At 28.6% G+C, this 13,853-nt stretch overlaps 3 protein-coding genes across 3 annotated transcripts; 1 reads left to right on the top strand and 2 right to left on the bottom strand.

The window, feature by feature from the left end:
* Positions 1 to 12: 12 nt before the first annotated feature.
* Positions 13 to 1,713, bottom strand: VNE69_08049 (uncharacterized protein; the record flags this gene model as incomplete). Its single annotated transcript, XM_065474365.1, has 1 exon — positions 13 to 1,713. One exon carries the CDS (start codon positions 1,711 to 1,713, stop codon positions 13 to 15), a length of 1,701 nt encoding a protein of 566 aa, XP_065330437.1.
* A 443-nt stretch (positions 1,714 to 2,156) lies between these two features.
* Positions 2,157 to 2,708, top strand: VNE69_08050 (putative high osmolarity signaling protein; the record flags this gene model as incomplete). Its single annotated transcript, XM_065474366.1, has 1 exon — positions 2,157 to 2,708. The coding sequence occupies one exon, from the start codon at positions 2,157 to 2,159 to the stop codon at positions 2,706 to 2,708; it is 552 nt and encodes a 183-aa protein (XP_065330438.1).
* Positions 2,709 to 2,938: 230 nt separating this feature from the next.
* Positions 2,939 to 3,454, bottom strand: VNE69_08051 (ribosomal protein uL5; the record flags this gene model as incomplete). Its single annotated transcript, XM_065474367.1, has 1 exon — positions 2,939 to 3,454. The coding sequence occupies one exon, from the start codon at positions 3,452 to 3,454 to the stop codon at positions 2,939 to 2,941; it is 516 nt and encodes a 171-aa protein (XP_065330439.1).
* Between the last annotated feature and the right edge of the window lie 10,399 nt (positions 3,455 to 13,853).

Consider the following 13,853-nt stretch of genomic DNA (forward strand, 5'->3'; position numbering starts at 1 on the left):
ACTATATCATTATTAGTTATTCTTGTATACTAAGTATATCTTCATACATTTACTAAATCCTCTTACTTTCCTTTCTCCTATATATTGATAATATATATTCTCAAGTATAGTGGCACAATTACAACAGAATACTCCTTTCCCTAGATTAGTCATCCTTGACGCCTTTATTAAGACATCTCCCATGAACTTGGGCTTCCTGTTCTCCATCTTAAAGAAATAATTCCCACAGGATATTCCTATACTCAAGTCTATCTTATAAGAAGAGTATACTTTCTTCATATACAAAGCATATTCTAGTAACTTCTTTATATCTTGACTCATGTAGATCATCCCGTCTATCCCATTATCTTCTATTATAGTACAGTAATTTAGAGACTTAAACTTCTTCAGGAGGGACTCCTGTTTCTTCTTATTTATATTTGGGAATTTGACACACATGAAGAATCTTAATTTAGTATCTCTTGTTATATTTTTAGTAGTGGAATATTTCTTAAGTATTTTAGTAGGGGACAAGACTGAGCACTTTTTAAAGTGGTCTATATTTAATTTATGTTTATTTGATTGATTAGTAATAATAACACTATAATCATAATCTATAATATTAGATATATGTGATGTATTATATTCAGTATTAATCATATTTGATGTATTAATATTATCTAAATCGATTTTATCTAATTTAGTATTTAGATCGATTTTATCTAGATATGTAGTATCTATTAAGGGTAGAAGATACCACTGGCCTATATTGTCAAATATATATAAGTGCTCTTTATAAAGTATCTCCCTTCTCATAAAGTAATCATACATCACTCTCATTCTACTTGTCCTTATTATCACATTCTCCTCTGTAACACACACTAGACAGAACATTCCTCTTAAAGTTATCTTCTTCATTTTACTGTAAATTAAGTCTATCTTGTCTATCAGATTCCCCTGTATATTAGTCAGAATACAAGATAATATAAACTCTATATCTTCTATATCTCTAAACAAGATATAAAATCTATAAGATATATTATATATCTTATACTTCTTAAAGATACATCTATCAGTATTAATATCTCCTAGTGTCAACTTCTTATGTCTTGATATATTATGACTTGATATATTATGACTTGATATATTCCCTTTTTGATCTACTAAGAGTGTCTCTGCTTTTATACTCAGATTTCTTAATTTATTATTTCTTAAGTCACAGAAGACTAAAGGCTTATCATAAGAAACAGAAGAAAGGAAATTTGATCTGAGATTTAAATAAGATAAATTTAAAGAATTAAGATTTAAAGAACTAATGAATTGATTATTAATAGTCAACTTATTAATTAACGAAAAAGATATTGAATTATCTAATAGATACATGCTATTTGTATAAGATATTGAATTATTATATGATACATTATCTAATAATGCATATTTGGTGGTAGATATTATTCGGTAGGATATAAAGAAATACATTTCTCCTTCATAATAATATATTAGATCATAAATTGAGAATCTCTTCATTCTCCCATCTCTAATTATGTACAGATCTCTAGTGCTTATTTCTCCCGGGCTTATCTCTTTTAAGATGTACTCCCCAGAAGGATATTCAATGATGAGCTGGATCTTGTCAAGATCCACAGGGTGCATTTCTCTAGTGTACTTGTATTTGATGACCAGTCTATTTTTAGAATTAGAAGTAGATTTGTACAAAGTAAGAATATTCTGCATAATCAAGGGTAAAAGAAAAAAAGAAGAAAAATATATTCATTTAGTTTAAGAGACTAGACGAAGTAGGGCAATAATTTAGAGATGATATAAACAAGGGATTTGAGATTTGTTATAGTTCTAATATATTATAACACTGTAATAATATATTATGATATTCTAATAATATATTATGAAGGATTTATATATTACGACAGTATTAATAATATATTATGACATTCTTATATATTATTACTGTTCTAATAATATATTACTATTTTATAGATCTCCTTAAATTGCAACCTATAAAATGAGATTTAGTCTGTCAAATATGAAGTCATTCCATCAAATGAGATTCTGCATTTTATCAAATATGTAAGATTCTAATCAAATATGTAAGATTCTAATCATGTGAGTTCATCCCCTTTTCTTTCTGTTCCTTTTCTATGTGATTTTTTTATCCCTTTATGAATTGGTTCTCTACTACCCTCATCAAGTCCCTCTTGTGTCTCGGTCTACACACTTGTCTCTTCTATTTCTCTCCATCTTACTTCTCTTTCTATCTCATCCTCTCTCTTCTTCTTCTTAATATCTTCTTCATCTCATTCATCAAATATAAATCTGACATCTTCAGATCTAGATTCCTGAGGAAGCAATATAGACCATCTTGTACCTTATTAGTCACTGTATATAGTCTAGAATTATCTATTACTACTATATTCTACTATTATAATACTAATATAATATGTATAATACTAAATTACAGTATACTGGGAATAAGTTATATATACAGAAATAGTAGAGGGAGGAAGACGAGTCCACTAGAAAGAAATGAAGAGTTCTTTAAAATAGCCTTCTTGACAGAGAATTATGAAGTAAATGATAAGATTATAAAGAAAGGGGAAGTGGTACAAATAGTGGATAAGAAAGGGGAGAATGTATTAATAAGGAATAGTACAGGGCAGAAGTATATAATACCAAGTAAAATAGTGAATGATGATATAGACCTCATACTATAAGCAAATAAATTTAAACATTAGTATTTAGATTATATATTTAGTTTTATATATTTATAATATATATTTAGATTATAGGTATAATATTATTTAAGTTAGATTTATATTAATATAGATAAACTATGAGTAAAACAAATATAACATACTAACATAATATAACATATCAATATTTAAACATAATAAAACATAATAAAACTTAATCTTACATATTAGAATATATTAATTATTGTAGTTTATTCAAGTAATATTCCCTCAAATGTATCTACAAACCACTTCTGAGCATCTTCTTTACTTATCTTCTGCTTATTCCCTATCTTACTTCTAAACCTCTTTCTCTTACTGACTCGATCTCCTGGTCTCTTCAAATCAACATAAAAATTCATCCCATAAATCCCTATATCTGGATCATATTTCATACCCAAATCAATATGCTCATTAATACCAAGTCCAAAACACCCTGTCTGATTAAAACAATCTTTACTCAATTCATATTCTCTAACTTTAAGTGCTTTCTTAAGTATCTCCATAGCTTTATCTCCAGAGACATTCACATGGACACTTATCTTCTCATTACGTCTTATACCAAAATTCCTGAGTGTGTATCTGGCTTTAGAAAACAAACAATCTTGGGATGTGAGTTGTTTGAGAACTTTGGCGGCATTGTTTAAACGGGTGGATGAACCGCCACCAACGTTGATGACTATGGAGAGTTTTTTGATTTTTATTTCTCGCATTGGATTAATTTTCATTTTTTTGGGGTCAAAAAAAAAACAGCATAAAAAAAGAGAAGAAAAAATGGTCAAATATGTATAAAGTACTCTATACATATTCTAAACACTTTATAAAGAATATAGGCATAAAAAAAGAAAAGTAAATGGGCAAATATGTATAAAGTACTTTATACAGATTCTAAACACTTTATAAAGAATATATGCATAAAAAAAGAAAAGAAAAATGGTCAAATATGTATAAAGTACTTTATACATATTCTAAACACTTTATAAAGAATAAAAAGATAATAACAGAATGTTACACGATTATTCAAAATATGAAGATTTTAATACTTAATTGTAGAAAGATCAACTACAATAGCTTGTCTTTTCTTATGATAACTTACAAAAGTTTAGTATAGACTTGGGAAATAATATTGACGACTAATATCTTCTAACAAAGATGTGTAAAATCTTATAAATTGAGACACAAATATGTGTCATCTATCTTTAATTTGTTGTACTAGATAACACTTTGACAACTGTAAATAAAATAAGTGAAAAGGCCTTTTCTGGTTCTACTGAACATTAGTTTAATTATTTATAGAGACAAACTATTTGATAAAAAAAAGACATGAACTTCAAAATAGTATTTTGCATTGAAATAAAATGATTTAAAATTGGGTAAATACAAGATCCTTATGAAACTAATTTATAGGTCATATTTTGTATCAAAAAAATAAATTAACACTTAGAATCGCATTCAAATTACGACATACATTAAAATAACAGACTTGAAGTAACATCACAAGTGAATTTTTCAAAATGTCCTAGACATGATAAGACGATTTGAGAAACGGACAAGATAAAAAACATGACTAAGTATCGAAGTAAATTTTTTAATTCAAATTTTTGACCGTATCAAAAGGTAAAATTTAATTTGTTCGTTTAGAAAAAACAAATTCAAACAAACACGAATTATCAAACAAAAAATAAGAAAAATTTTTAAAAATTCGAAAATTTAAATATGTTTTTTTCAGTACTAGTAAAAATCATAGAATAAATTTTACTCATAGTTTAAATCATTTATACACTTTTCTGTGTAAAATTTCAATATATTAATTTTTTGTGACATGAGATGATTTTATACGTCAAATTGGTTTAAAGCGCTGTATTAAATTATAAATAATATAGTAAGTATTAGATTACACTTATCATTATTTTTTAGTTGAAGAAATATTATCAACAATTAAATTTCATAATAAATATTTAATTATCAATTTCACTTTTTATATAACATTATAAATAAAATGTTTCAGATTATTCTTGATGAAAGTACGAATATTAATCATAAGTAATGATTTAAAAAACTTGCATTTTCAATTGAGAAAAATTAAAATGAAATGTTGTGTACTAAAATTGTTTAATATGATCAATTACAAGAAGTTATCAAGATACATGAGCTAGATAGTTGCATGTTAAAACATCTGATCAGGTTTATTTTATTTTTTAAAAAATATATTTTATTCAGTATTTTTTGTATTAATAATTACAATGTTTAAAAATCTATAAAACAAAATGAAGAAAACAGTATTATCAATAATCATCAAGCCTAGTATCATCAAAACTCATACAATAAATATAGACTTGAGTATAAACATTCTTATCAAGATTAAATATGTTATAAAAATATACAGATGCTTAAACATAACGATTAAAAAAGACCACAAGAAAAAAATATTGTAAACAAAAAAAAATATTTTATGAAATGTTTATAATGTGATTATATATCGATTTATATACTTCTTTTGTATCATTTCTTTTTTTCCCTCCAAAAAACACCCTTTTAGAAAACAAATTAAAAAAGTTTATTGGTAAAAAAACAAAATAAAACAAAAAAATGCATATATTTAAAAAAATCAACATTACCCCCAATGTTGCAATCAAGCTATGTGTTTTCTGATGTTTTAAACTTCTGGAGAAACAAAGAAGCACTACAGTGTAACAAGACGAATTATATTATCGACAATTATTCAGATGACGTGAGGGCGTCGTCTGATGATAAAATTGTCGATTTGCCTACAGAAAAGGTTGTATTCAGCCATTCTTCAGTTGACGTGGGGGCGTCGACTGAAGAAGAAAGTGTTGAAGAGAATCAAGAAGACTTGGTGGAAAATGTAGATATGAAGAATGATGAGGCGAAGGAGAATAGTGAAAGCATGGAAGATTTGGCCGAGGAGGGCCATATAGAAGAAGAGGGGAAAATGGGGGAGGACCCTATAAGTTTAGGAGAAGGATCAGAGGGGTTTGAGGGGAGTGATGGCATTTTTATGCCAAAAATCTTCTTCAAAGAGAGAGATGTCGAGGGGAACGAGAAAATAATTAAAAGCGAAGAACTTACAGAAGAAGATCTGAAGAGAATAGGCGATCAAATTTCCGATCTCTATTCTCTCCATCTTCTGGAAGTGGGTTTTAAAAGGATGAGGGAGGCGGAAGAGAACTATAATAAGTCATGGAGAGGGAGAATATATAATGCAATAGGAAGACATTTCTGTTGTTTTGTGGAGAATGACGAAGATTCCGAAGACATGGAGGACGAGTTCGATTAAAAAAATTAATATTTAAACTTCTTTTCTTTGTTTTTATTTTTATTATCTGCATAATTATTTTTTTTTATAATGTCAAAAACGAGAATTCTTTTATATAATTTTATTACAACATGCTTTTTAACGCAATGCCTCCCTGTTTTATATATTTGTTACAAAATAAAATATTAATTGTGATCTAATAGCAGCCACACATAGCGTCCAATAAATAGCAAACGAAAGATGTCAGGCGACAGATCTCCATTGGTACTAAGATTACCCTGGAGATCTGAGAACACCATTCTGTGAGCATTCTCCCTCTTCCCAAATATAATTTTTGGAGGGGAAATCGGGATATTTCCCTCCTAAAATTATAAAGAAAACCATGCCCAGAAGGGTATGAAGAATAACAAAAATAATAGTTTAAAACATTCTTCTCGGGCTGATGGGAAACCATCAGTCAACAAAAGACATTCAGAAATTCCTGTATAGATCATTTCTATACTTCTATAATAAACACTCATTAGACAAATTTTTACAGCATACAAAGGATTTTGGGAATATCCCTAATGATTTTAAACGCTAGAGAACTAAAAATGAACTGTAGATTTTATAAGAAATGTCCCATATACAGAAAGTTAAAAATTACAATCACTTTATCCAAAGAAAATCCCGCTTTGAAAAAATCAAGAAAAGGGAAAAATTTAAAAAATTATAAAAAAAGAGACTTGACGATTTATTTTGAATCCAGAAAGAAGTCGATTAATCCTTTGATTTTTTGGTATTTGAAAAGACCATAGAAACTGTAAAAAAATACTCATAGTGCTCGTTCTGGTTTATTCCATGTATAGACAGAATATCTCCCTTCGAAAGAGACCAAAATCCTTCAATTTGTTGAGTTATGTCTCGGGATCGTTAGGATCTACGAAATTAGGAGAGTGATTTACAGTCCTGTGCTCCATCCCTGTGATTTGTCTAAATACAGCACCATATGCTCTCCATTGATCAGTGATCACAATAGAACCAGGCAATACATTATCTTGTATTACCTTAAGAAGAGTAGCAGTATTTCTACTAGCTACAGGGACGATAAAGGCCTTTTTAGAACCTATTTAAACTCCTCCTACATACCACTGACCTGTGGTATGATTACCACGATTATATTTAGCACGGAAGAATAGACTCTCGTCGATCTCCAGTACTTTGGGGATGCCGAACTCATCACGACCTCCTAACCTCTGACTATTATTGGTCACTTCCTCGATTATGCGATCTCTGCAGAGCAAACCATATGTAATTACGGGGTTTCTGTCTAGATCGAGATCATTTGCTATATAGAGGAAGAAAACTTTTTTGATGTACTTATATATCATTCTTATAATTTTATAAAAACTTAATTTGGTATTTTCAAAAATAGAGTCCTTCACACAGATTTAGAAGCCGTACAAGGTTTTGTACAATTTTAAACATATTTGTCTAATAGTCTTTTTCTTCTAATCAATTTCATTGGCCTTTCAGAGTTGCATACAGTACAAAAAAAGTTGTTTTTTATTAATGAACTGCATGCCAGAAAGATACTCGCTGTATCAGCATCATAAAATTTTCAATTATTGCCATGTTCAAAAACATGTCTTCACAAAATAGCTCATCTCCTTCAACAAAATTTGTTTTTGTCAATCTTTCCATTTTTTGAAAGGGGTCCTTTGAATTTTCAAAGCGGATTCATTTTCCCAAAGCGGGTTCCAAACGGTCATGTACCGAAAAAACATTTTTTATTTCATAAAATTTATATATTATGGTCAATTATGAGTAAAAAACTTTTAAAGATAAAAAATAAAAAAATATGTTTTAGAAAAATGTGATGTAAATTTATTGAGAAATCAATTCGGAATAGTTTTTTGTTGCTATCAAATAAAATTTTAATGCTAGCAAAGGAATTCGGGCATATTGAAAATTAAGCTGGTTTTAAGTTTAAAAAAACAATACACACACGAACATGACATTTGTATTCCAATAACACATAAACAACGAAACATAATCTATGAAGTAAATAAACTGTTCTTCATTTGGGATTTGTAGACAAGAACTTAAGTTCAGCTTAAACGTTTTTACAAACATAGACTTAGCAATAGATTCTGGCAATAGATTAAATGCAAATTGAAATGCTACCGAGATCCCTCAAATGAATATTGAAAAGTCTCAATATTTAAGTTTCGGTTTTTTTAGAATACATTAAAACTGGATTTATTTTACATATTTTTATCAAAACAAATGGACTTTTCCTAATATTTACATATATATCCAGATATGTAAAAAAAAATTTCCCGTCACTATCTCGTATTATGATCAAGAATAAAGATTAAAAACATTCTTTCGCAAGATTTTATAAAACATTTTGCTGGAATAAAAATAATAATACGATATAAAGTACATATACTTTATAGAGATATTGGTGCTTCTTTGGAATTCGATCGGGATTTTTAAAAATCTGCTCCTAAAAATGAAAAAAATTGGATATTAAAATTTCTGATCGAATACCGAAGAAAAGCACGAAAGTAAAAATTAAGCCAAAACAGAGGCTTTTTACAGTATTTACGTTTGTTTAAACTCTCTAATCGGTTAGACGTGTTGATTGAACAAAAAATATCTTTCAAATGCCGTGAAGTTATTAATATTTAATGAGATGGGAATAAAAGAGTAGTATCTAGGTGTACAAACTATATGTGCAGTGTTAAAGTATCAGTAAATAGTGGAAGCAGTTGGCTTTGAACAACTACTGCGAATTAATATTTTTGATTCTAAGTAGAAGCAGTTATTTTACAATAGAGGACAAAATTCGAAGTTTACATCGAAAGTTGCTAATTCAAAAAAAAACGACTTAAAAAATAGTAAAAATAGAATGTCTAAAAATCTAATTATTGGTGATCCACGTAAAATTGTTAAAATATGAGTCTGTTATTTACAGAAGATGTAAAATAAGATACCCAATAAATTCTGACGATTCAATTCCTGGACTGGTTGGAAATTAGGCATAGTAGAAGTTAATACCCCATCAAGTTTTTCATTACAATAGTGGAGAATAGGACTGTCAGTGCCTAAAAGCAAATTTGAAATATAAAATAGATAGAATTTTAATTTTACATTTTGATGCTCATCTGAGTTATCCAAGTGTGGCACTAAATCTTTATCTCGAGCATAAATTCTAAACACTCTATTGGGTTCAAATTTCCAGATGGAACTTATAATAACAATATCGAGAACATATGCTTGCAAGTAAAATCTGAAATGACCAAAATACATGGAGGTAAGCGTTAGGAAATAAATACTTGGGTTATTATATTTATGTTATGCCAAAGTTTTTGTATGGGAACCGATTTAAATGAGTTTTATGTTTGTTATCTTAATTTACTATCTAATTTATTCAAATACATTATATTCCTAGTTTTTTCACATTTTTCATTTGTTTTCATTACAAGGGAAACTCTTGGAGTCTGATCAAATACCAAAGAAGCACCAAGATATTTGCGTATACTTTCTTTTTTTTAAGTATTAATTAATTTTCATAATTTTAAAAAAATTTAAGGCAGACTAACGAACAAAATTAGAACTAAAAAAGTCTATGTTTTTGAGTTAAAATTTCTTTGTAAGGTTGTTTTTTTAAATTTCATGTCGTAAAATTAGCCTTTTAATTGTTTCCTTGCTGATCAGACAATAATAGTTTAAAAATGACGGACACGGCCATTTCATACAATAAAAATAAGATGTACTTTTATTCACTAAACCCCATTTCTTATTAAAAAAAATATCGCATTCTGATATATCCACGATCTTACTTCTTTCGGACGTTAAAACACAATAGCATCACAAAAATAATTTGACAATATGATATCTAACAATCATGAATTTTAGAATTTAAATCATCTTTTTTTATGGTTTATGTGTTATCAATAAAGCTATTTGTTACTTGAAGTTCTTATAACCAAATAGGATTATATTTTGTATTTTTAATGAAAATCATTATATTTCAAAAACGAACTCCATCGCAATACTCTTTGGATTTTATGAATATACTTGATACAAGATAAGGTTTCATTGGGATGTAATTCAAGTATTTATTCTGTATTTCTCTTTATATAAAATTAATACTTTTCCTTCCAAGGCCGAAAAAATATCCATGATACACAATAAACCAAAATTTTCGTATATGTATTTAGTACAAAAATAAAAATTTTATAATAAATCCAAATTTTTTACCTACTGATTTTTCTCAACTTTATGTTCATACCATATAGACATGATTGTATTACGAAAATTATTACACGTCAAATTTTTTTTTAAATACGTTTCTTCTAGCATTTCCGTCTTTTTATACAAAAATTATCTCGTGCTTTCTCTTTTTTGTTTCTTATTGTATATGTTGCAGTCAAAGTGTACATTCCAGTCAATGTATACATTTACTAGTCAATGCATAAATTCGCTAAAATTCGTAGTTAAAGTATTCATTGTAACTGAAATGAACACATTACCTGTGGATGTATACATTTACGGGCTGATTCTAGTCAAAGTGTGTTGTGTGTTAAATCCGTTGGTTAAATCGTTAAATTTGCCGGGAAACCTTAAATCTAACCTCTTTATTCGTGATGCACTGTGTGCTGTTGGCTGTTGCTCAATCTGTGCTGTTTGAGAGAGTACACACTGGACTATTTGTTGGATGGTAAGCGAGTTTTTTTATTTTTTTTGTCCATAGAAATTTATAATTTTTAATTATTTTTAGCCATAAATATAAAATGGATAAACAAGCAATGAAAGATAAATTCTACCAGTATATTAAGAATACTCCGCAAAAAACTAACGGCTTTCGTATGAGTACGGAAAGATATACTCAACTAATAAGTGATGTTAAATCCGCTAAATCTGTTCAGAAAAAAGAAAACCGCCACTTCTGGTTGCTGAAACATTATGATACAGTATATGTGGGTAATGTGGATAAACTAATTGCACCAATAGCAAATGAAAAAGTGCTGTATTATGTTACTGTTGAAGAATTGTTTGAAGTTTTATGTATAACTCATTTATCAATTGGACATGGAGGACGAGACAGAATGAAAAAGGAGCTTAACCTTTGCTTTAAAAATATAACAGCACAAGATATTCAAACCTTTTTAAATAATTGTGAAGTGTGCCTTAAAAAGGGGCGAATGAAAGAAAGGCTTGGTGTATAATCCAATGGTGTTTTCTCATTTTAATTCAAGATGTCAAGTAGATTTAATTGACTTAAAATCACAGCTAATTGATAATTATAAATTTATATTGGTATACCGGGACCACTTAACAAAGTTTATCAAATTAGAGCCCTTAAAAATAAGACAGCATATGAAGTTGCTGATCAACTCCTTCAAATTTTTTTTACTATTTGGGGCACATCTATTTTGCAATCGGACAATTTCCAAGAATTTGTTAACCACGTCATTGATGATTTTAAAGGTTTGTTGCCTGAATTAAAAATTGTGCATGGGAAGCCACGCCACGGCCAGTCTCAAGGCAGTGTGGAGCGTGCGAATCAAGATATAAAAAATTTTAACCTCATGAATGCAAGATAATCAAACTAGTAATTTGAGTAGAGGACTGAGTTATGTGCAGTTTATGAAAAATCGAGCCCTTCACGCTGGTATAAAGCGAAGTCCTTACGAGGCAATGTTTGGACAGACCGCCAAGGTCGGCCTCGCCTCTTCTTGGCTACCACACGAGGTATTAAGCAGTATAAACAGTGAAGAAGATTTGGAAAATATTCTTAAAAATATCAACTGTAATGAAGAAAGTGTCCAGGAGATTCCACAAGTTGAAGTTATTGAGGAAGAGGATCTAGAATCAGATAATCTTCGGCGAAGGCGTCAAGGAATTGCTACTGGATGACACGGAACATTGTAGTATGCCGCCTGCCTCCGAGACCCGAAAATGTGATGGATGTGACATTTTACTCAATTCGGAATCCATTAAATTATGCGATATTTGTACGGCGCAATCACGCATCAATTATGCCCGAGCAGAAGCAAAAGAAAACTTGAACAAGCAAGCTAAGCGCATGAAACTAATTTCTGAAGCTTCGCATCCCTCGGCGGAGGTGGGAATGACAGTTAGAATTAATGTACCGGAAGTTGATAGAGGACGGAGAGATTCACATGCAGTACAAGTATGTTTATTAACTAAAACTGATGATGATTACTTTCAAATTGGAACACGTAATGGGATTTTAAAAGGATTATATTCCAGATCTTTATTTAGCGTGTCTCCCATAAGTATATTAACGCTAAATGATATTGAAATCAATGCAATTGAATTGAAATTACGTACTATAGCTACCAAACAGTCAAGAGGTAGCGGACGGGGATTCTTCAAATGCCAGTGCAAAACAAAATGCGCAACAAAAAGATGTGCCTGCCTCAAAGAAAGCAAATCGTGCAACTCCAAATGTCATGGAAGTTTAAATTGTGCTAACAAATAACGTTTTATTCTAATTTTACTAAATTTTATGTTATAAATTATTCTTTCTATTATATTGTATTTTTTGCTTTATATTTATATCTTTTCTAATAAATATTTTAATTAGCTTTAGTGGAATCATCATCGAGTCAATTATAAATCATTTTTTTTATATTTTATATTATAACCTATTTATGTTGTTCAAACTTTTGTTCTAAATTATTATGTGTTTCAATTTAAACTAAAATTTTTATTTAATATAACCTAGTTTTACTGTTTAAACTTAATCATTGTGTGTGTTCTAATTTCAATTTCTCGATTCAACATTTATCTTTTAACCTGAATATAGAACGGCGATCATGGTTTTGTGCCTGTAAAAAACTTGTTCAAACTATTTTTTATTCTAAAATTTATTAATTAACAAATTTACTGCAGCTGGTTAGTAACTCTGCATACATTTACTAGATAATGCATGCATTCACTAGTTAAAATGTTCATTTTAATAGTGAGTGAACACTTTGACTAGTAACAGCCCGAGAATGCATACATCCATTAGGTAATGTGTTCATTTCAGTTACAATGAATACTTTAACAACGAATTTTAGCGAATATATGCATTGACTAGTAAATGTATACATTGCCTGGAATGTACACTTTGACTACAACATATACACAAAACGAAATTTTACAGCTAGCACTAAATCTAAGCCTATTAAATTGGAACATAATATGCTTAATATTATATCTTTTATGTTAAAAATTTCTGAATATGTTTCTTGCCAAAAAATTTTATAATTTACAGTTTATTTCTCTACATAACCCCGTAGAATATTTGATTGATTCATAAAATCGGTGTTGTGGTTAAAACACGTTTTTTCTATAAAAAGTGAAATTTGAATATAATTAATTCTTTTATAACTGGAAGCACAAAAGCTATGCATATAATCTAACTAATTCTGTCAAATATTACAAGTAAAAAAATCTTGAATACACTCCAAAAATTTGCATGTGAAATTAAATAAAAGACATTGTTTTTCAACTTTTAATAATAATTCATTAATTGGTTATTAATGAAATCCTAGCTAATATAACACCCTATTATAAATTAAAAATTTTCAATATAAAATTATTTTTATCCGTAATTGTCGATTTAAAGATAAAAAGTATTCATTATGGTATAAAAGAGTTTTTTAAATATTTAGAATCAAATATAACTTTATTTTTAATTTAGATACTAGAGTGTAAGAAAACTTTTTTTACAAGTACTTTATTTATATGTGTATTCTTTATTTTTTGTTCTAGTCAATAAATAACAGTGTATTTCAATCCTTCATAACATTCTTTTATAAACCCTTCTATTAACTTATTTGTTT

This window comes from Vairimorpha necatrix, chromosome 8, assembly GCF_036630325.1.
Source record: "Vairimorpha necatrix chromosome 8, complete sequence".
NCBI classification, from domain to species: domain Eukaryota; kingdom Fungi; phylum Microsporidia; family Nosematidae; genus Vairimorpha; species Vairimorpha necatrix.